This window comes from Hippopotamus amphibius, chromosome 1 (assembly GCF_030028045.1).
Source record: "Hippopotamus amphibius kiboko isolate mHipAmp2 chromosome 1, mHipAmp2.hap2, whole genome shotgun sequence".
In the NCBI taxonomy this organism is placed as follows: domain Eukaryota; kingdom Metazoa; phylum Chordata; class Mammalia; order Artiodactyla; family Hippopotamidae; genus Hippopotamus; species Hippopotamus amphibius.
Genome location: NC_080186.1, coordinates 217,389,132 through 217,414,125, shown reverse-complemented (window position 1 = coordinate 217,414,125; position 24,994 = coordinate 217,389,132). Strand labels below are relative to the sequence as shown.

Below are 24,994 nucleotides of genomic sequence, written 5' to 3'. Positions count from 1 at the left end.
ATATGGCAAAATTCCAAGCGATTCACAATACAGGATACAAAGGGCACATGCAAGCCTGACAGAGGAACTATTTAGCAGATAAGGAAGGCTTTTTTAATGCTTGATGTTACTAATTAAAATTCAAAACCAAAACAAGTGGCCTATCCAAAAGATTTCTAGGAATTGGGAAAGCAGGCTGAAATATAGCACAGAAAGACTCAAGTCCACTCTATACATTCATACAGTACCTGGGAGCTGAATCTGTGAACATCGTCAGAGGCACTGACTAGATCAATGGAAGACATGGAGGAAGAGCGACTATAGGGCTACCAGAGACAGACAAAGAAAAAACCAAGTAATCAGAACAAAGGCACAACAGAGCATTCAGTACCAACTTCCAAACACAAGATAAAGAAAGAGAGAACAAAGCACTATATGAAACAAGCTCAGCAGCAAGTGCTGACTTCATGCACCTATTATGTGTTATGCTCCAAAATCTTTCTATAAAGAATGCAGTGCTTCCAATAATACAAAATAATACCATTAGCCCCAAAGCAAGAAGAGATTTAATATCACTGGCTACACTTCTGGTTAACTACGTTGGACAAGCCACTCCCCACCCTTTTCTTCCCCTTAAATAAAAAAGAAAGAACATTATACTTAGAAAATTTCTAACAGTTTTGGATGATGTATATGGAAGAAAACATGTAATACCAAAAAATCTCATTACTTAAATTCAAGAAAGGAAGAAAACTTATGTAACAGGATAGTTTCATCAACAGTGAAGAAAAATATAGCATATACTTCTAATAAACTCTGACATTAGCTTACCTTTTGGACAAATCTATGAGTCCCCACAGAAGAAAAGGCATCTCCAGATGGCATCGATGTAGGCCAATGTAACCTGACCTTTTCACTCTGTGACTGAGAAAAAATATAATGTTAAATGGGAAGGTTTAAATGCATTTTGCAGGTTAAGAATGGATAATATAACATTTAATTACTGAACACTTTAGTACTTATAAATATTTGAATAATGAAGCTACTCTAAAGATACAAGCCTTGCCAAATCTTGACACTTCATGTATCCCAATTTTCTTCTTATTGATTCCACAGATACCACCTCAGACCAAAGATTAGTTCTTTGATTTTTGCTTCCAGTCAGAATCTCCAGTACCAGCATGGCACCACTTATCATGAATCAACCTTAACACTGCCACCAAAATAATTTTCTTATCCAAACTCTGGCCAAGTTATTCCAATCATTCCACATCATCAGGGCCCTGCAGGGCTGTATCATTTGAACCAATATCATTGTCTGCTTCAGTTATGTTCAAAAGAACATATCATGTATATCTCTGTCTCCTTTCCATGAAGGTATTCTGCCTTCATCACATCACCTCACTCTTGTTAAGCTACCAGTTAACCTCCTTCCTCCTCAGCTTGCCCAGTTTCTTCTCACTTATTCAATAAATATTTACTATACGTACTGCACCAGAAACTGTGTGGTGCTGTGTGATTATCTTAGTCATATCAACGTGCCTGGCTCTTGGGCAAGGAAAATCATGGTCTTTTTAATGACTTGTTTTTATCCACCAGAGTGTCAGGAATAGATTGAAATTAACAAGTTGATAGCCCCACGAATATTTCTTTCTTCTGAAGTGTACAAAAGTTTTTATTGATTCTTTTCAACTCCAACTCAACCACCATATTGATACTCAGTAGAGGAGCATTTTAGAGCCTGAAGGGATGATGTGAATCATCTTGTCCAATTACTTGTTTCACAGATTAGAAAACCAAGGCCCAGAGAATTTAAGTGATAAGTTTAGAGCTACAAAATTAGTGGCAAAACTAAGACTAACTTGTCTTAACCTCACAGTTCACTACTCTCCCCAAAATAACACAACTTAGGTAAAAACAAAAGTGAAAACACAATGAAGGGGAAAAAAAAAACAAAAAAATAAAACCCCCAAAACACCCCAAAAAAACCAAATACAACGATGCTATTTCAGATGATATTTTTGGCATCCAAAATTGAACTCATTTAGGAACTGAAAGTTCTATTAAGTGCTGTGTAGCATCTCTGGGGTATAAAAAATGAGTAATAAGCTTTATAAGTTAATGTGACAAATTTTCATCACTGATAAAAAAAAAGGGGAAAATAAGCATGAAAAGTAAACAGCCACTATTGCAGATGACTTACCCTCAGATAGACAGATCAGTAAATGGGCATAATAACCATGACTGAATTAGCAATCACAGGGAATAAACAAGCCAATTTTTCTATGCGAGTTAATTTGTAGTATAAAACTGATACACATATGATTTGTAAGATGCTGAAAGTCTTTGAGAAGAACTAAAATTCATCTTTAAGTACCATCTAGTGGTAATATAAGGTAACTGCATTACTGCAGAATTAAAGAAGGTAAAGCATTAAATTAATCTTGAAACTAGAGTTAAAGGATTTAGAAAATGCTTTCCTTCAATTTCCACACAAGGAGTTGGGTATAACTGCTGTGAATTTAATGGTGAAAAAACACTGAGCAAAGTTAAAAGTAGGGAAGTAGTAGTAAAAGTTAACAATAAATGAGTCAACAATAAAAACTGAATGGTACCAACATAAAAGAAAAATAAGTTCTTGGCCATCTTCCTTTTGAATTCACATGGTACTTGGTGGTGAAGAGAAATTCAAAAGGATTGTTTTACTCAGAGCAAACATATGCTTTGTATTAACAGAATGATAATAAAGTTGCATACTTCAAGGGGAACAGGCAGAATATTTCCTTTTAATTTCATGTTAATTATGCATGCTTCCTTTAAACAATCATCAGTCTTCTTTCTATTGCTTGCAAATTGATCAATGAAGAAAGTGACTTATAAGGAGTCTTCTACATTTGTGATTCCATGTAGACACAATTCATTTTTTAGGTTATCAGAATCATTACTTCAAATTCTATTTATATGAATAACATACATCAAGGATTTTTATAATTTTTAATAATATACACACCTGTTCTTCTATTTTATCTTGTCTGTCAAGAGCAGCTTCAACAGCATCAAAGAACTCTTCTTCATTAATCAAACTGTTTGGGCCTTCCTATTCAGACATACAGGGAAAAAAAAAAAGCAGTTGATTCACAAAAACAGCAAACACTGATAACCCTGGCATTAACTCTAGGAGAAAGTTGAAAAGTGAGTTGACAAACATTTCTGAATCAGTTAGTACACTAGATGAATAACATATGCTCTGTGCAGAACCATGAGTTACAATTCACTCACTCAGTACTCAAATACTTACTGTATATGGACCGACACTGTGTTAGGGCAATAATCTAGAGCAGGGGGTTGGTGAGCTACAGTCCATGGGTCAATTCTAATCCACTGCCTATTTTCAGAATGGCCTTTAAGCTCAGAATTTCATTTTTAAATGGCTGGGAAACAAGAATAACATTTCATGGGGAATTCCCTGGCAGTCCAATGGTTAGGACTCCACGTTTTCTCTGCTGAGGACCTGGGTTCAATCCCACAAGCCAAGCGGTGTGCTCTCCCCCCCACACCTCCGCAAATCATGACATGTGGGAATTATATGAAATTAGAATAAAGCTTTCTTGGAATATAATATGCTCATTCCTTTATGTATTGTTTATGTCTGCTTTCATGCTACGGTGGCAGAGTTGAGTACCTATGATTTGAGTACTTGGCGACAGAAACCATATAAAATTGCAAGAAGGTTTTAAGTACAAAGTTGCAGAAGATCTATAGCCAATGAGAAGGACAGATAGGGTTTCTGAGGGGGACCTTCCTAAGCAAAGACAATTATATTATAGAGAAAGAAAAGCTGAACTGATGCTTGAAAGCCTGCTTAGAATGGTAGAGCAGTGGGTCTCAATCACCTGAACTGCCGGGGGAACTTGTTAAAATGAAAATTCCCCGGCCCTCATTCGCAGAAATTAACTTTTCAGTAGGTCTTGGGTGGAGTCAGGAATACGCATGTTTAGTAAATCCTCCAAGTAGTTCTAATGCAAGCAGAACCTCAGCTGTATCAGAAGATAAAAAAAAGAATAGCAAAATGGAAACAAGCAAAGTATGTGTGTATCTTGCTGTGATAAAAGAAATTTAAGTGGACTATATGTGGAACAATAGCTTTGTTGGGGCCCAGAGTAGGCTACCCCAAAATATGCCTCAATGGCATATTGATTATTTTGAATTAAAGTTACTTAAGAAATGGCCAGTGCAAGAGGGACAGACACTCTGACACTCCTGTCTCCCTGAAAGCAGGAAACAAATCTCGTGAAATGTGCATTGCCTGCCATCTGGAGGTAGGACACCATTATTGCCAAAGACAGGGAATTCTGGCCCAGAAGGCAGAAGCTTATATAAATAACCTTTGTTACTTTTTAAATTTACTACTCCAAGCCCAAACTCTGTTTGGATCCTTTGCTAATTGGGCATCCCAAACCTGAGTTTCTTTGTCCTATCAATTCCTCATAAATTTACTGTTTCTTTGTTGAAAGAGTATAAAAGCTGCCTGCTTTGGCCTCTTCTTAGTCCCATAGAAATGGGACCTCCATGTACATGAATTAAAATTTATTTTTCTCTGTTAATCTGTCTCTTGTCAATTTTTACTAACAGTCCAGCCATGAGAACTCAAGAGAGGCAGAGGGGGAAATATCCCTCTCCCCAATAGCTTCATATTACTGTTAAACTAAAGGTTGAAAAGGCAGGCTTGGGTTTAAGTTCCCTGAGTTCTTAAATATACAAAATAAGACATGTGAACAACTGTGGGTCTGTCTGGAATCTTCCCAGTTAGGCTGAAAATCCCACGTCATCACTACTCCATTAAAATGTATGTAGCAACACCCTTCCTGCCCTGCCACAGCCTGGGGCCACACAAGAAGAGGGGAGGAACTGTGCTGAGATGCCCTGTCAAGTGGCGCAGCCACATCAGAAGTCTTCATTCACTGCGGTAGTTCTCGTAGAGTCATGAGCATCCCTCAAAAGTCACTTCAAAACAAAAAAAAACAAACGCAACTTTTAATTTAACTACAACACACATACAGAACAGTGCGCATCTTGATGAATTACCATGAAGTGAATATAACTGCAGGGGAGCAAAATGTACCACCCCAAAATGTCTCTCTGGCATGAGGATTATTTTGAGCTAAAAACAATCAAGGCCCAAAAGACTCAGGAAGAAACTTTGATCTTCCCCTCTCACTGCCTAAACAAATTTTAGATAGTGGGTCTGTTCCCAGAATAGAACTATCACCAGAGATATTTGCAAAGAACATGGGCTAGGTGTTATGGGGGAAACTCACAGGGTCTACTCTGTGCCCCACTGTTTCTGCATGGCCCAGCAAACATTTGTTTACCAAACATTTGCTTTTTCATCTTCATGTGAATTGCCTTACACCTCTTCTAAGTTCCAAACCACTACTCCCATATCTTCTTTTGTCTTTAGCTGAAGATGGTATTTAAGGTGAGGGTTTCAGTCATTTTGGTGAGTTACTCAGTTTTCCTACATATACATGTTATTAAACTTTGATTTTCTCCTATTAATGTCTCATGTCAATTTAATTCTTAGGCGTGCCAGAAGAACTTAGAAAGGTAGAGGAAAATTTATCCCTCCCTGACCTAACCACCCAATGACCAGCTGGATCATGAAAAAGAGTCCTGCAGGACTCCCTTTATAAAGTCAAAACATTTCAGACCCTCAAATGACAGCAGTATCACTTTGGTCTCTGTTGAAATGAGGAAAATATAAAATACCCCAAATCTATTCTGAACTCAAGCATACTTCCTAATGATTTTTAAATTCCACTGATCATAAGGGTCACAGGGAAGAGCTAAATCGGACTCCATGGTTAGTCTGTTCCTTTGACTTTAACTTCTGCTTTTCATTGTTTCTGTTATTATAATCATATATAATGGCTTGCCTGAGAACCCTGCCCACCTGTGAATGGCTGCAGAAAAGAAGAAATGAACACATCCCCTCCCCAAGGCTAGTCATTCCAGGACATGTTTTGCAAGATGGATAGCCCTTTTACTTTACTTCCTCGCACCTCTCCCTCTCTGTTCTACCTTTTTAGCTTTACTTGCTCACTGCCTCTCCCTCTCTAATTCTATAAAAGAAACTGGCACCCAGACCCCAACAAGATGGCTTTTTGGAGACATTAGTCTGCCATCTTCTCAGTCTGCTGGCTTTCCAAATAAAGTTGTATTCCTTGCCTCAACACCTCATCTCTGATTCATTGGCCTGTTGTGCGATGAGCAGAGTGAGCTTGGACTCGGTAACATAACCACATCCACACTTTAAAAAACTGTAATACTCATTCAATCTATTCAATCACGTCAGAGTCTCAGGAGTCTACCAATTGTGAACTACAGCATTAAAAATCTGAGGGAGAACTAAAGTAATTGGAATAAATTTTCCTTTATTAAAAAACTTAACCCTTTTATCTCATCATGCTTACCAAGCAAAAGAGCTATTTATTGCTAAATCTATGAGACAGACACTTCATTGTCTTTATCTACTTGCCCTATTAGCAGCATTTCTTATGTTAATGACTCTCTTGGAGCCATCTTTCCCCTGGGATTCTTAATTTCCCAGTTCCTCTCTAAGTAAGCACTGTTCTCTGGGTTCCAGGGCAGGCTCCTCCTCCTCGTGAGTGCTCCGCAGGGTTCCACATTTGCTCTCCCCACAGCATTCTTACTCATTTCTGTGACTTCACTCAGCATCTGACGATTCCCAAATTCACAGCCTGTCCATCTCTCTTCTAAGTGTTAGATTTTCATGTCTAATAATATACAAGATGGAGTACTCAGGTGAATGTTTCAACTCACATACACCAGGTCTAAAAGCTGTTCTTCCCCCATCGTCATACCAATCTATCTAAGGCAGAAACCTGGGCCTGTTCTTGAATTCCTCCTTCTTCCCTCATTCAATCACTACATCCTTCAATTCTACCTTCCAAATATCGGAATTGTCCATGTATATTCCTACTGTTCTATCCCAGTTTGGGCTATCTTCAATTCTCACCTGTAATACTGAAAAAGTCTCCAAGACCTAAGTCACAACAGTCAACTTCAGTCCACTCTCCTCACTGCAGAAAGTAAGAATGACTTTTCTAAACTGTAAATCTGAAAACTTCCTGTGCTTAAAACCCATTGCCTGAGGGAACTGGTTCTTACAGCCCTTTCTAGCCAAGTCTTGCCACTCTTCCACCCTCTACAGATAAGTGCTTTGTGTTACCCTGCGGAAAAAATGCTCTCTTTTTCTTCTGGTCCCCAAATGTCTTCTTTTTTCTCAGCCCCTACAAGCAAAACACTTTCCAGGCTATTCACTTGGTTAAGAAATACTCAGCCTACTCATTCTTAAGGTTTTAGTTCAGATGTTGTTGCATCTGGAAGACATCCCTGACTCAATATCCTCCCAGTGTTAAAGTGTTCCATAACATACATTATTCTAATTGCCTGTTAACTGCCCTATGTTCCCATTATACACTCAGTTAAGGCCCTCAGGCAGGATGCTTGTTTGCCTTGTTCCTCACAATACCACCCATGCCTAGCAGTGTCTTGCACTGTTAAATTTTAAGGAATGGATCTAAGATTATAATTTCTGAGGCTACAGATGACAGAAACATTTAAACTTTGTTCAATAACTAGAATACCATGAACATTGGTAAGAACCAAAACAAAGTCATATTTTGAATTAGTGTCTAAAATCCACACAAACATAGTATGAACACAAGTAAATATGGATGGTTTAAAACTCCAAAAGGGGAAGAAAGTGTAAAAATAGGCCCTAGTCTATTTAAGAATTACATAACTTGATACTATAGGGATTTGAAATAAAATTTGTATTTTATGGCAAGACAAGAAAAATTTAAATGTAAAAAAAATTATCTCTGCCCTTTGGCCTCCTCTTTTCCCTCTACTGTGTACTGTATATCTGCATTATGCATCCTGACCAAATCTTCCCCTTGGCAAAAATATCAGCTCAATCCTAAAGTGCAACATTTTCCTAGCAGCAACAAGACAACTCCTTAAAAGATAACCTTCCTTCTGGATCTTGTAAGGGGTCACATGACTTACCACCTTGTTCCTGTAGAACTGTTTTGTGTAAACTGTCAATATTACATCATTTGATATACCACCCTCTGTCTCGAAAAACTTATATTCCTGTGCTTTGACTTCTAAGGGGCAGAACAGTTCTCCTCAACTCAGCTCAGATAAAATTTTCCATTTCTTTCTCAGATCGACTGATTAATTTTTGTCGGCATTTGCATGGTTTAGCTGGCAGGATGTCAGAAATACTCACTAGAGGACACCTGGAGTCCACCCAGAACCAGTGCTCAGTATCAAGCATGGGCCCAATGAGCCCCACCAGATTCTCAGTACTCCTCAGGTGTTCTGGTAAGTTCTCCTAATATCCAGATCTCACAGCTTGAATGATGATCCTGAAAATTTTATTTGAGCTGTTTCACTTAAGGCTTGGAGTCTTAAGGGGCACTGGTGCATTTCCTAGGCAGGACCTAGGGCATCTAGACACGGGGCCCAGGGAAACACAGGAGGCTAGGTTTTTGTTAAATTTGACTTATGCTGAAAAAAATGAGTTCATATACGGTCTGAAAAAAGCTTTTGCTAGTGAAATGAGAGACTGAATTATTTAGTAATGAAGAATAATGGAGACCCACTATAACCATTAAGTAAACACGGCTCGTCCAGGGAGCACAGAAGAGGATGATAACCTAGTGCTCTAAGCACCCACAGTGGTTTTAGACTGTCACAGGGACAAGCTGAGCCATGTAAACGAGTCAAACCAACCCAAGGTTAACTGCTTGGGGTTGGACTCAGAAGCAGCACACATCTGATCTGCCACACTGTCCTAAGACAGCTGTACAGATCATATCTCATATCCCATATCTGAAATTAGGCTATAAAATAATGGGAAATTGTGCCTCAAAGGCCAAACAGCTCCCAGATGGACAGGCACCTAGGGGAATATCAGCTGGGTTTATGTATGCTTGCAAGTTCTTACTGGGAACTAAAAGATATCAGGCTCTGAAATGGTCAAGACAGGTTCTATTGGCACACCCAAACTGTTTTACAACAGCTGTTAAGAGTTTTTTTCTTTTCTAAAATTATATTAGCAGGCAAAAATATTTGTCAGACTAGCTTCTTAGATCCTTTGAATGGGAAAGTCTACTAAACTGTTAAAAATTTACAGAGCTCTCATCTTAAGTATTGTACCTATTTTAATTGATATACAGAAGCCCCCAAAGGCTTCAAAATTCCAAAAGAGCCTCACTGAAAGATTTGTTGTAGAAGGCTAATAAAAGATGAATGATATAAAAGGTACCTAAAACTTTAACAACTGTTCCCCTCTACTAATAATCTGTCTGAATTGCTTTTCTACTCAGAAGACACTATTAAATGGTTACCTTTGGGAATGGGACCACATGAGGCTTGCAGGCAAGCCTCTTCAGATCTCATTTCACTGAGGGCCACAGTTAAAGAATTTAAACCCAGGGAGAATCCTCACAGGTGTTTATACATGGTTTACCAAGTTGGGAGGTAGGAGGCCAATGGTTTGACTAAACTGACCATGGCTGATTCTTGGAGCCTGACAGGAATTTGTTTTGTGGGGGAGGGCTTCTCCCCTAAGTTAAATGAGGGAAAGTAAGACATTCCAACACAAGTGAATGGGTATGTCAGTCCTTTGATATCCCTGAGGTGGCCATCCAGTTCTTTGAGGAAAAAACGAAACCAAACAAACTGTCCTTATTTTATAAATCTTGTCTTTACAGGACCAGAGGTATGGCTCCAGATATAATCCAAAGCCCACCAATCCTTTTACCACTCCCAAAATGTCCCCAATTTATCTTAAAAGGCTTGTAAATAGAGAAGAAAAATTTTTTTCTGGCCTTGAGGGAGGGTAGATAACTTGGTATTTGACTTGTCAAGGACAAATAGAATTCTTAAATGTCTTTTCATAAATACTAGTAAAAAGGGTTAAGCAATCTAGACAGATGATCTTGAGTTGTTCCATCTGCAAGAAACCCAATTTTAATTCAACCTCTTTTATAACTGATGGGTTTTATGCTGTTACACCTGATTCCTGGCTGAAATTTTGGAATGGGCACTATGAGGTCTCTGTCTGTTTCTTCATCTCTATGTATGTGTGTTGTAGATGTGTGGTACTGCCAAAATTAATTTGTAAAAGAGCTCTATTTAATTGGCTTAAGGGGGGAATATCAAGGGAATCAAGATGGCGGAGTAGGAGGACGTGTGCTCACTCCCTCTTGCAAGAGCACCGGAATTACAACTAACTGCTGAACAACCATCGACAGAAAGACACTGCAACTCAGCAAAAAAAAACCACCCCACATCGAGAGACAAAGGAGAAGCCGCAATGAGACAGGAGGAGGGGAGCAATCACGTTAAAATTAAATCCCATAAATGCTGGGTGGGTGATTCACAAGCTGGAGAACAGTTATACCACAGAAGTCCTGAGGGTTCTGAGCCCCACATCAGGCTTCCTAACCTGGCGGTCCAGCAACGGGAGGAGGAATCCCCAGAGAATCAGACTTTGAAAGCCAGGGGGATTTGATTGCAGGACCTCCACAGGACTGGGGGAAACAGACTCCACTCTTGGAGGGCACACAAAAAAGTGTGCTCACCAGGATCCAGGGGAAAGGAGCAGTGACCCCATAGGAGATTGAACCAGACCTACCTGCTGGTGTTGGAGGGTTGCCTGCAGAGGTGGGGGGCAGCTGTGGCTCACCGAGGAGACAGGGGAACTGGCAGCAGGGGTTCTGAGAAGTGCTCATTGGTGTGAGCCCTTCCAGAGTCCACCATTAGCTAGCTCCACCAAAGAGCCTGTAAGCTCCAGTGCTGGGCTGCCTCAGGCCAAACGACCACCAGGGTGGGAACACAGCCCCACCCATTGGCAGACAAGCAGATTAAAGTGTCACTGAGCTCCCCCACCAAATCAGATTAAAGTTTTACTGAGCTCCACCCACCAAGCCCAACCCACCATCAGTCCCTCCCATCAGGAAGCACCCACCAGCCTCCTAGACAGCTTCCTCCACAAGAGGGCAGACAGCAGAATCAAGCAGTATCAGCACTATTTCATCTTGTGGAACTGAAAATCACAGCCACAGAAAGAGAAAATGAAAAGGCAAAAGACTTTGTACCAGATGAAGGGACAAGATAAAACACCAGAAAAACAACTAAATGAAGAGGAGATAGGCAATCTTCTGGAAAAAGAATTCAGAATAATGATGGTGAAGATGATCCAGGACTTTGAAAAAAGATTGGATGCGAAGATCGAAAAGTTGCAAGAAAAGTTTACCAAAGACCTAGAAGAATTAAAGAACAAACAAACAGAGATATGCAACACAATAAGTGAAATGAAAAATACACTGGAAGGAACCAACAGCAGATTAACTGAGGCAGAAGGGCGAATAAGTGACCTGGAAGACAGAATATGGTGATAATCACTGATGCAGAAAAGAAAAAAGAAAAAAGAATGAAAAGAATTGAAGACAGCCTAAGAGACCTCTGGGACAATGTTAAACGCACCAACATTCGCATTATAGGGGTCCCAGAAGGAGAAGAGAGAGAGAAAGGACCTGAGAAAATACTGGAAGAGATTATAGTTGAAAACTTCCCTCACATGGGAAAGGAAATAGCCACCCAAGTCGAGGAAGCACAGAGAGTCCCAGGCAGGATAAACCCAAGGAGAAACATGCCAAGACATAAAGTAGTCAAATTGACAAAAATGAAAGACAGAGAAAAGTTATTAAAAGCAACAAGGGAAAAACGACAATTAACATACAAGGGAACTCCCATCAGGTTAACAGCTGATTTCTCAGCAGAAACTCTACAAGCTAGAAGGGAGTGGCATGATATATTTAAAGTGATGACCGAGAGGAACCTACAACCAAGAATACTCTACCCAGAAAGGATCTCATTCAGATTCGAGGGAGAAATCAAAAGCTTTACAGACAAGCAACAGCTAAGAGAATTCAGCACCACCAAACCAGTCTTACAACAAATGCTAAAGGAACTTCTCTAAGCGGGAAACATAAGAGAAGAAAAGGACCTACAAAAACAAACCCAAAACAATTAAGAAAATGGTAATAGGAACATACATATCGATAATCACCTTGAATGTAAATGGACTAAATGCACCAACCAAAAGACAAAGACTGGCTGAATGGATACAAAAACAAGACCCATATATATGCTGTCTACAAGAGACCCACTTCAGACCTAGGGACACATACAGACTGAAAGGGAGGAGATGGAAAAAGATATTCCATGCATATGGAAATCAAAAGAAAGCTAGAGTAGCGATACTCATATCAGATAAAATAGACTTTAAAATAAAAAATGTTACAAGAGACAAGAAAGGACACTACATAAAGATTGAGGGATCAATCCAAGAAGAAGAGATAACAATTATAAATATATATGCACCCAATATAGGAGCACCTCAATACATAAGGCAAATGCTAACAACTATGAAAGAGGAAATCAACAGTAACACAATCATAGTGGGGGACTTTAACACCCCACTTACACCAATGGACAGATCATCCAGACAGAAAATTAATAAGGAAACACAAGCTTTAAATGACACAATAAGTCAGCTGGATTTAATAGGTATCTATAAGACATTACATCCAAAAACAGCAGATTACACATTCTTCTCAAGTGCACATGGAACACTCTCCAGAATAGATCACATTTTGGGTCATAAATCAAGCCCTGGTAAATTCAAGAAAATTGAAATTGTATCATACATCTTTTCTGACCACAAGACTATGAGATTAGAAATCAATTACAGGAAAAAAACTGTAAAAAACACAAACACATGGAGGCTAAACAATATGCTACAAAATAACCAACAGATCACTGAAGAAATCAAAGAGGAAATCAAAAAATACCTAGAGACAAATGACAATGAAAACACAATGATCCAAAACCTATGGGATGCAGCAAAGGCAGTTCTAAGAGGGAAGTTTATAGCAATACAATCCTACCTCAAGAAACAAGAAACATCCCAAATAAACAATCTAACCTTACACCTAACTGGCTTAAGGGGAATTAAGCACTTATATAAATACTCAGAAATATAAAAGAACCTGGCCAAAATGAATTTCAGGTTTATGTGATCTAGGAAATATTCAGTACTGAATTACTATTTGGTATTAAAGTTAGCTTAAGCTTGCTGGTTTAATTAATACTGACACATCTTTAGAGTCATCAACATTAAGTATAGTACTTTTATTGTACCTAGGTTTAATAGAAATCAAATAAAACATTATTCCTGTTAGAAAGTTGTTCAGCAAGAAAAAATAATATGATGAAACTTTTAACTCTTTAGGAATAATTGTGTTTTGGGAATGTCTAACTAAAATAAAATACCCTTTCCAGATTTTGGTAACTTGAAACTTTAGAGTTGTGCTAAACTAACTTAAATAATGGGAATCCATCAAATATCCAGGTAAGATACTGGGACATTAGTTACTGAGCACAGGCTTCCTTTCTTCAGAGAAACTAAAGATATTTAGTACTATTTATATGTTTGATGCCACATTAAAACATTTTGTATAAGAAAGCGAATGTTTTCTAGAACCATAAATAGTATTTATAAGCTTGCCAACCTAAAGAATGTTAATGTAAAAGACAGTTCATAATTGCTTACTTAGTTTTTGCTGGAAACTAGGTTTTAAGGTTAACAATTATATTTAACTAAAGCTATTAAAATAATAAGGGAAACATTTCAGTATGCAAGGAAAATGGGAAGCATGTTTTCATTAAAAGAGGGTATGAGGACTGGAAATGCATTTTGTTAAAGGAGGAAAAAAGGGTAGTTTTGTCTTAGAGCTGGTTATTTCTGAATGGAAAAGAAAATAAGAGACAAAATAATATCGATACAGAAAGTTGTAAAGGGGTCAGGATTAGCTAAGATAAGACTGAATTTAATTCAGAAAATGATTTTTAAAGTAAAGTGTACAAAACCTGAATTTAGTTTTCTCTCTAAGAGGACAAAGTTTTCCTAAAATACTGAGCTGTTTTTGGTAAGAGATTGTGTGCTTCGTTGCCTTTAAGTGATTTATTACAACTTCCGAGAGCTTTTATTGTCACTGTGGTTAAATAAATAAATGGATATTGTTTCACAGTGACCTATAATCCTATTTAACCAGGTATCTTGAAACTTTCTGATATTTTTGACAAAATTCCCAAAGATCAAATTCTAAATGAAGTTCACTGGACCTCTAGTTAACTCTGAGGTTTTCCAAAGGGTCCCTGCTATACCTCAAAATATTGGTTTTCTCTCCATCTCAGAGAGCAGAATATTAAACTATTTAGGCTTATTTGGTATGTTAAATTTGAAGCACTGTTAAATTGAGTGGTGATAAAACTTCTTAGGTTGTCTCATATGGGTAAATATTAATATAGAAATTCTAGAAATTATATGGAATTCCTAAAAATCTGGTATGTCCTGGTAAAATGTTATTAGTCATAATTCTAGTAATTCTCTTAAATTGTTGTATGCCACAGCAGTAACCAAGTTTTTGTTTTGTTTTTAGTAACCAAGATTGTCAATTGCATTGTAATCAGGTCTTCAGCCTTTACTTTTTAAATCTTTCGTCATTTACCAACAGTTATTATTTTACTCTGATGTTTTTGCAAAAATGCTCATCTTCAAGAAGATTCACATAAAGGATTTTTTGACAAGTATTGGTTTCTGATAACTTTCAGATCATACCACTGAACTGGGTAAGAAATTAAAGACTTCTGATGGAAAACCTGATGGCTTCATAACTATTCAATGAAGGTTAAGATCAAGGATTAGTCACATAAGACTGAATGAACTTATGAGTATGGCTACAATTTTTGGGTTTTGTCTAAAATGTTGTTTTTAATCTGTTTTCCAGATATAAAGAAAACTTTAAATTGTTCCTCTATATGTAGAATTGAAACATTTATCTTTTCTCTCTACCTGATCCTTCAGAATCTGTAAACGCTTAGGTTCCCAGCATTTTCTCAGGTATATAAGGAAGGCCACCTCCTAATAGGTACAGGAATCTTGAGGTATTCAGGGGACCCTGAGAAGGGAGGAAATGACCCAAACCCAGCACCCAGATCTATAGTTATCACAGCTGGAATCCATGACATGCCTTTGGTGTGGCTTTCCTGGCCTTTAGAGTATTTTTTTTTTAAAGTTCAATCTGAGATTCCTTGTGAAATGTTTCAGCACAGCCAATTTAAAGAGTCTATGTTGTCAATTAACCAGACATTTTGCAAACAAATTAGTCTTAATATGGCTATATTTGGTAGACATTAGGGTAATTTTAGAGAGAAAATGATTATATTTCAGTGGATATTAAATTCGTTTTATTAAATGAGGTCTTTATTTACTGCTGCCTAAGACTCATTTTCCAGCTAGTTTCCTTATTGCTATATTATTGTAAAGTTTAGTCATTAAAAGGAAACTCTAATTAATCGAAATACTGGATTTGTGGCCAGTTACCTATGCCCCAGTACTCCCAGGTTGCTTTGGTAGATTTCTCCTCTCCAAGGCTCTAACTGAATGGCTCTTAGAAATTTTATTTTAAAAGAAAGAAACTAGCACCGTGCAAGCTAGTATCACTGCCAATATCACTAAGCAAGATGCTCTTTCCTGGCCAATTAATGATGTCTGTTCTGAACCTGGCCATAAACAGTCCTTTTCATTAGATGGTGAATATTGGGTAGCTCCTAAGAGAACCCAATGGATTTATGGAACAAGTTTAAGACCTTGGTTTTCCCCAGGTTGGTTAGGAAAATACATAATTGGTATCCCTTGGGCTCAAGGTCACTTATGGGTAGCTCCTGTCAAGCTGTGATGTCAATCTATAATGTGAGCACACTGGTTTCTATCAGGTTTGCAATGGTATGACCATTCGGCCACAATATTTGTTAACTCATCGTATGACAAACAAAGAGTCAAATTTCCACTCTGAACAATCCCCTTCCCAGTTTAGGGGAAATACTAGGAAAAGGGTTTGGTTCATGAGGATCTTGGCTTAAATCTTTGTTAATGATGTTGTTGGTCCTACTGGCAATGCAAATTACCATTTGTGGAACTTACAAGGTGATATTATATATACATATATAATGGAACCAGAGGATGTGAAATGAAGAATCTCATGCATGCACCCTCTGCAGAATGGATCTTAAGAACTGAGAGAATGATTTCCCATAAATGCCTTATCAACAGAAGATGGAGGCTTATCTTCTGACCAATGACCATCTGCCAAGTATCTCTCCCCATTCTTAAGCCAATGAACTTACTGGTTGGACTCTGGCTGGACTCCCCTTGTCTGTACTCGTTGCCTATAAATACAGCCTGCCCCAAACCCTCAACAAAACTGCCTACAACTTGCTACTGCATGCATTTCCCAAATTGCAATTCCTCTGCTATCTTCAAATAAACTCAATTTCTGGTAATTTGAGCATGCCTCAGTTTACCTCTTTAGGTTGACAAGAGAATCCTTTTTAAAACATGAAAAAAAATGTACAGATAAGTGTATCAAAAGACTGTGAGTTAAAGTATAAAACTTTTATATGGCAAAACCAATAATCAAAAAGATTTTTTTAACTATAAAAAGGAAAAAATAATTGAGAAATAAAGTCAATCCTGTCCATCTTCTAAATCAGTAAGGGGAAAATACCCAAATTCTAATAAAAATTTCAAGGTGGGGGGGGGGGTCTTCCCTGGTGGTGCAGTGGTTAAGAATCCACCCACCAATGCAGAGGACACAGGTTTGAGCCCTGGTCCAGGAAGATCCCACATGCTGCAGAGCAACTAAGACTGTGTACCATGACTACTGAGTTCTCGTGGCACAGCTACTGAAGCCCACGCACCTAGAGCCCGTGCTCCACAACAAGAGAAGCCACTGCAATGAGAAGCCCGGGCACCGCAACCAAGAGTAGCCCCTGTTCATCACAACTAGAGAAAGCCCGTGTGCAGCAACGAAGACCCAATGCAGCCAATAAAGATAAACAAAATAATAATTAATTAATTTTTAAAAATGTCAAGGGATGAATACAAGACAGTCATTAAAGAAGAAATGCAAATGACTAACACATTTTTAAAGGAAAGCCTAAATCACATCAATGAAGCAATTTTTTAAACACTAATAAACACATAAACCTAGCACAAGGACCCTCCTTCCTCCACCCTGCTCTCTCCCCTGAAATAAAACCTGTGTTAACAAAAGTGGAGATAACCATAAAATTATACAGTACTTACATATTGCTAGGAGATAAATGGGTACCATACATTGTTAAATTAAAAAGATAGGCTTTTTTGTATTTTCTATAATCTTCTTATAATGAACATCTATTTTATTTATAATGTGAAAAATGAGGGTAACTTTCAAAGTTCCCCCCAAAATACACCTAAAATAGCAAAACAATCTGCTCAGCTTCAGAATAAAAATTAAAACTGTAACAGCTGATATTTCAGTAATCTAAACTTAAAATCCCAGACAATAGCTAATTATGTAATTTTTATACATTCCAGAAGGAACGAAATGACAGCTTAGCAATTTTAAAATATTACCACTCAAGTCTCATACTATGGATTTTCACAGTTGGAAATCAATTCCAACATAAAAAATATTGTCAACAGCAGGTCTTTTTCTTCCTTTCTAGAATAAAAATGGCAAGAAATTTTTCTTCTACTTCCTTAAATACAATCTAACTTTTGTACCATTCTACTTCTATGTCAGCGATACTCCTTGCCACTTCTATATGTGTGTGTATATGGAGAGACAGATTTTACTAACTGCTAAACAAGTAACCGAAAGGGGAAAGAAGCTGGTTTCAGACATTTTTCAAACATAAAGGCGAGGCAACAAGAACAGTCCATGCTCTGCTATGGATAAAAGCTCAGATTATAAAGCACAAACTAAAATCTTTCACCTGTAAAGTTCTCATATTTTTCCCCTGTAGGTTGCTTTTGTTTAAAAGATTTAGAGACTTCCCTGACAGTCCAGTGGTCAACACTCTGCACTCCCATGCAGGGGGCACAGGTTCAATCCCTGGTCAGGGAACTAAGATTCTGCCTGCCGCATGGTGCAGAAATTAAAATATAATACAATATAGTAATGAACCATTTATCGATTTCAAATAATAAAATTAAAAAAAAGAGAGTTAGAAGGTAATATCAATAAGTATCATCCTCAAAGGGGAGAAAAAAACTTGTCCTGTAAAGTAGACAGGCATAGTAATAAGCCTTTTAATGCTTTGGAGGCAAAAAAAAAAAAAAAAAAAAAGAATATGTTTCAGCACAAGCCTAGTATACATACATAATGAAATATTCAAAATATTTAAAGGTTACAAAAATATTATGTAAAAATTAATCAGTTCTGTGATATACATATATGTCCTATGGGTTTCTCTTTCCAAGACCAAAAATATAACTTCATACCTCATAATCTGGTCCTCCAAAGTGGGATTTTTTCTTAAGTTCTGTCATGGCATTTTTGTATGCTTCCTCTGTTCTTCTTCTCTTCTCATTTTCCTATTTAAAAAAAAAGCAAGTGAAAAATTTATCATGTGAAGTGGGATTTTCTTTGCATTTCACCAAAATTTTATAATTTGGCCAAAAAAATAACTCCACTCCTATGAAAAATGAGGGTTCTTCCACCCAAGAAAACACTTTTTTTTCTGGGCCATGTATACAAGCTACCATTTAAAACACCACTAAGATCACCTTACAGGTAGTTTATACTACCAAAGTATCTAAACTTAAAAAAAAAAAAAAAAAGGTTAATTAGCACCATAGAAATGACTACAATATATATTCATGTGTTTGTTTCCCCCAGTAGGAGCTAAATTTATTTTGTTATAGAGAAAAAAGGCAAGTAATGGACACCAGAAAGAAAATAACTCAATTATTGGTAGAATCAATAAATGCAAAAAGATATTTTAAAGAAAGATACCTTTCTTATACTTTCCAACTGCTGGTTAAAATTATTTTAGAGCTGAAAAAGAGCTTAGATTTCTACTGTAACTCTCTCCTTTTATAGACAGGGTCTATAGCTCTAAGGGTTTACTAAAAGATCCAAAGACAAAATTTTAAAAGGCTGGCCTTGGCACCAATCTCAACCTTTGTTTTACAACAATGGACTACAATGGGTCACATCTGATATTAAAGCCCTACAAGCTTATAAAGCACCTAATGTTCAAGAAGATAATTTCAACAGGTAAATTCTACTCATAAAAATTAAAAACAAACAAAACCAAACCCAAAAAGAACCTAATGCCTTTTTTCCCTCACCTCAAATATTTAAGGACTAAAGTCCACACCGAACTCACACAGAGCTTAACTACTTTCAAAAACCCTATCTGAATTAGGTATTATAAATCAATGAATTAGTTCACTAGGCCCAAAGATAACTGATTTTTGTGTACTTAAGAGAAAACGGGACTACAGACCCATCAGAATGGCTAAAATTAAAAAAACAAAAATCGCCCACAAAAAATGACAATACCAAGTGTTGTCAAGGGTGAAGAGCAACTGGCATTCTTACCTACTGCTGGTGGGGATATAAACTGATATAACCACTTTGGAAAATTGCTTGCCTATACTCACTAAAGCGAAGCATATACCTCATGAATCGATAATTCTACTGCTTGGTACATGCCCAAGAGAAAAGAGTGCATATATCCACCAAAAGATATGTACAAGAATGCTCACAGCAGCTTTATTCACAACAGCCAAAATATGAAAAGTTAAATGTCCAACAGCAGGAAAAAGGAAAAAACAAACTGAAGTCATATAATGAGAATTCAGCATCGGGCTTTCCTGGTGGCACAGTGGTTAAGAATCAACCTGCCAACACAGGGGAAACAGGTTCAATCCCTGGGCTGAGAAGATCCCACAAGCTGCGGAGCAACTAAGCCCGTGTGCCACAACTACTGAGCCTGTGCTCTAGAGTCCGTGAGCCACAACTATAGAAAGTCCATGTGCAGCAAGGAAGACCCAACACAGCCAAACATAAATAAATAAATAAATAATAAAATAAATCTTAAAAAAAAGAAAAGAAAATTCATCATATAATGAACAGAATATAGCAACAGTACTATACAACAATAAAAAAAAACTACCACTAAAAGTTACAAGATGAACGAACTTCACAGTCAGTGTTGGGGGGGAGGTGGTGAGAAGCGAGACACGAGTATATTTTGTATGATTTCATTTACATGCTGTTCAAGAACAGGCAAAGCTAATTTATGACTACATAAGTTAAAACTATGGTCACTTCCTGAAGTGGTGGTATGGTATGGACTAGGAAAGGGCATGAAGAAATCTAATGGGATGCTATAAGAGTTCCTTTTTAAAAAAATTTATTTATTTATTTATTTATTGGCTGAGTTGGGTCTTCATTGCTGCGCGCGGGCTTTCTCTAGTTGCGGTGAATGGGGGCTACTCTTTGTTGCCCAGGCTTCTCATTGTGGTGGCTTCTCTTGTTGTGGAGCATGGGCTCTAGGCACGTGGGCTTCAGTAATTGCTGCACATGGGCTCAACAGCTGTGGCTTGTGGGCTCTAGAGCTCGGGCTCAGTAGTTGTGGCACAGAGGCTTAGCTGTTGGGCATGTGGGATTTTCCCGGACCAGGGCTTGAACCCGTGTCCCCTGAATTGGCAGGTGGATTCTTAACCACTGTGCCACCAGGGAATAAAAGTTCTATATCTTGATTTGAGTGGTGGTTACAGGGGAATATACATATGTATAGAACTCATCAAGCAGTACACTTAAGATTGGTACACTTCACTATACATACGTTAAACCTTAATTTAAAAAAATGAACAAAACAAACACAGCACAAATGATATTAAAAAGATTTCGAGGAAAGTCAAAAAACATGAAATTACACACCTGTGAGTCTAATAATAATATAAGCAAAAATCTTCAATAAATAGGTTTTCTCTTATTAACTGTGTTAACAACTAAAATTTGTTTAATCTTAGAATTTTTGGTCTTCCTGGACATGACAGGCTAAAAATTATGTACACTTCTGTAAAAGAAGGAATTATTTTTACAGGTAACTAAGAAAAATCATCACCACTGAAGACTATTCAATTATTTGGCTGTAAGAACAATGGAAATGGCATTAGAAATCTACATAAGAGCTATTAAACATAAAAACAGAGATCTATTACATATTTATATGTTATGAACATCTATTACATGTATATCTATTATATACATAAACATTTTTAGAAATCTACATAAAAGGTACACAAATATTAAATAGCTATTATTATATCACCTATCACCTATTTAATTTTTCTCATTAGATTTTAAGCTCCTTGAAGAATGATTTCCTGTTCGTTACTGTTTCCTCATTTCTAGCTTAGAGTGTAGAACACAAGCATACAAATACTTCATGAATAAAACAACAATTTCAATTAAACCATACTGTTATCATTGTACTGTCCTTCTCACTTATATGAATTACCTAAAAGACATGTTTGTTGATAAACAACTTTCTCTATTCAAGAACCTCCTAATCTTTATAGAGAGGTGTATATATATACACACACACACAGAATATACATGTATGTATGGTGTATGCACACATACACGTATATTTCCTGTAAAATGTAACTGGGATCCTATATCAACCTTGAGAGAAAAATTATGGTGGAAAAGACGAATAAGATTTGACATCAGATAGACCTGTAAGAGGATTATGAATTACAGTCATGTGCAGATTTCAATTAATACTGCCATCTTTTGTGGCTGTTATTTGGTTAAATGTGGTGCAACAAAAGTGTTTTTTCACAGATCCTTTGGTATAGTCTACTTGTTGCTACCCAATAAAGAAAGAGAATGGATAAGATTACCAACATTAAAGACAACTGCAAGTCCACATCCCTTTCCAAATAAGAAATACGATTGCCAAAAAGATGGAGAAGCCATGTCTTATTTTTAACGAATATTTTTTTAGGCAGTGTGCTTAGAGCACATGACTAGAGATGATGATCCTCTAGTGAAGGATAAGTAGACTGAAGAGAAGGGAGCTTAAGAGAATGTTGCCAAAAAGTTCTGAATAAGCTAATCCGGACAAGTTGAATGATTCTCCTGAACCACTAGTCTAATGGATTTAAGGGGTTGTCCTGTTTTCTCAATACATTATTTTTTGTGTGAACACAGAATCTTCTAAAAATTCAATTTGATCCAAAATTGAAATCTTTGACCATTTAACAGTAAGACTCCAGAATAATAATGAAGTATCTGCATGTACTTTAAATGGACATTTTCACTGCTTGTTTTAAAAGAATACACATTGCTAGTCAACCTGGCTTACTCTCACTTGCACCTGAGAATTCTGAACAATTCTCTTTTCTTTAAACACGGGGACCTTCTTAACCATACAGTGCTATTTAAGTCCTGTAGCCATCCTGTTATTACATCAATGGTGACATTGCTTTCCTTAGTGTTCTGCTCACATTGATAAAACCTCCAAATACTACGAGCAATATGACTCACTAATGAATGAGAAGATTCTGACTGATGTTTGCCCCTAATATCCAAAGCTGAAATATAGAAGAGTTAAATTCCTCTAATTTTGCTACTTAATACCTCTAGACAAGTCTCTGGGCCTCAGCTGCTTCTTTTATAAAATGATGGCACTGGACCAGAACTAATTCTCTAAGGTATGCTTTGGTTCTTACATTTTACTTACGTTAAATTATAAACAAAAGTTTTCCTATTAAGCAAATTCACTGAGCCAAATTCTACTTCACACTTGAAACTAAACATTCATATTGTATTATTATTATCAGTGTTGCAGTTTAAACAAAGGTGGGAAAGGTGAACATAAGGCAAATGTTCAATGAACAACAAAATGTGTGTTAAATGATATCACAATGACCTAGGAAAACATACATGGCCAGGAATGCAATAAGTGAATATTTAACTTTATAAACTGGTGTTTTTAGCAGCCCATATAACTTAAGTACAGTTTCACGTACTACACAATAAAGTTAGGAAACGTTAAATGGTTCATTACTACTATTCCAAAGCATTACTATTATCGTTACAAAAACGTTTATGTTAAAATTCAATGAAGAATGCACACTGTACAGCAAATACATAACTGGTGAATCTCATCAGAAAAACAAGTTTAAGATGCTCACAAAGTTTCAGAGGAGTAGTACCACCTGCTACTTCTATCAATCTGATAGATTTTTCCCTAAGAAGTTAGTTTGATTTAAATGTTCGATTAGTATATAAACAAACAAAATCTGATTGTTTTTTACAAAGAAGCAAAACAAAATCTTACCTTATCCAGTCTCTTTTGCCAGCTGTCCTCACGTTTTACCATTAGTTCAATACAATGAGAAAGTGTAGCAAGGATTCCAGCAGTAGTTGCTTTAAAAGTTATCGCTTCCCCTTTAAAGTCTATACCATTAATTCCTTTTGGTGTTACATGTGGAAACACTGAAAAAAAAAAAAGTCATTCACTAAAAATCTTTTTAATGAAGAAATCATTCCTCATCACAACATAAAATTAGGAAATTTTTAGAAAACTATCACATCAGAGCAGACTTTCAAATTGCAATTTCCTTCCTGTTGGCCAATATTTTAAAATTTCCATCCATCTCTATGAGAAAGAAGCTTGTGAAAGCATATGTACTCTTAAGTCCTTTTTTCTGGATTCTATTTCCTGAAATCTACTTGCTATGCTGCACCCAGTGAATAAAGTGGTAGGAGGAGTAATTTTTTTTTTTTTGCTGTGTTGGGTCTTAGTTGTGGTGGCAGGGGCAAGGCAGGGTGGGGGGGGCTACTTTTCATTGTGGTGCGCTGGTTTCTCATCGCGGTGGCTTCTCTTGTTGCAGAGACAGGCTCTAGGTGTGAGGACTTCAGTAGTTGCAGCACGCGGGCCCTAGAGCATACTGGCTTCAGTAGTTGCAGCATGTGGGCTCAGCAGTTGCGGCAAGTAGGCTCTAGGGTATGTGGGCTTCAGTAGTTGCGGTACATGGGCTTAGTTGCTCCACGGCATGTGGGATCTTCCCAGACAAGGGATCGAACCCGTGTTCCCTGCTTTGCCAGGCAGATTTCCAACCACTGTGCCACGAGGGAAGTCCGAGTAATACTTTAATAATAACACTCAGACCAGAGTGAGACCTAATTATGGCAAAAACTACCTTACATTTTGAGAAACCTTAAATTTAAATAGTATCTGAAAAACTGCAGAAATGAATAATATATTAAAATTTAAATAAATATAATTTGGGGACCAAAGAACACATTAAACAGTTCTTATGTTTACATATTATAATTGTAATTCAAAGTCAGTCTTTGAATTAAATGAAAAATCTTAAAACTCATAAGATGCAAATAAGAGCATAATATACTATAGTTAATAAGAAACAATTTCAGTAGAACTTTTATAAATGAAATAATGATACTTGCAACTTTAAAAACTCATATGTAGATATGACAGCAAAGGCACAATCCATAAAGTAAACCGACAAACTACACTGTCAAAATTTAAAATTTGTGTTCTTGAAGGCACTGTTAGAAGAATGAGAGTTGCAGTTATACAGGGTAAGTAAGTCTAGAGAGCTAATCCACAGTTAATAAAATAATGGTAACTGTGAGGAGATACATTAATTAGCTTGACTGCGGTAATCATTTCATCATGTATACCAAATCATCATGTTGGACACCTTAAATACATACAATGTCTATTTAAAAATTTTTTTAAAAAAAGACTGAAGAGACAAGCCACAGACTGGGAGAAAATCTTTGCAGAGTATGTATGATAAAGGACATATCTTTTATCTATATATATTATAAATTAATACAGACATATTCTATATTATAATATACAATATATAGCAATCTCAAACTCAACAATAAGAAAACATATAACCCAATTAAAAAAATTGAACAAAAGATCTGAATACACATTTCACCAAAGAAGAAAGACG

The 24,994-nt window shown here is 36.9% G+C and overlaps 1 protein-coding gene across 3 annotated transcripts in view; it reads right to left on the bottom strand.

Moving 5' to 3' along the window:
* The window catches only part of CERT1 (ceramide transporter 1), a 117,290-nt gene that overhangs the window by 21,267 nt on the left and 71,029 nt on the right, over positions 1-24,994 (bottom strand). For 2 of the 3 annotated variants that reach the window (XM_057740922.1, XM_057740939.1), the window contains exons 7-11: positions 23,341-23,498; positions 18,476-18,568; positions 2,990-3,076; positions 811-903; positions 228-305 (exon numbers count right to left, since the gene is read on the bottom strand). In XM_057740922.1, coding sequence (XP_057596905.1) covers positions 228-305; positions 811-903; positions 2,990-3,076; positions 18,476-18,568; positions 23,341-23,498 — 509 coding nt within the window. The remainder of the gene's footprint in view (positions 1-227; positions 306-810; positions 904-2,989; positions 3,077-18,475; positions 18,569-23,340; positions 23,499-24,994) is intronic. The other variant, XM_057740930.1, reaches the window with a different exon arrangement.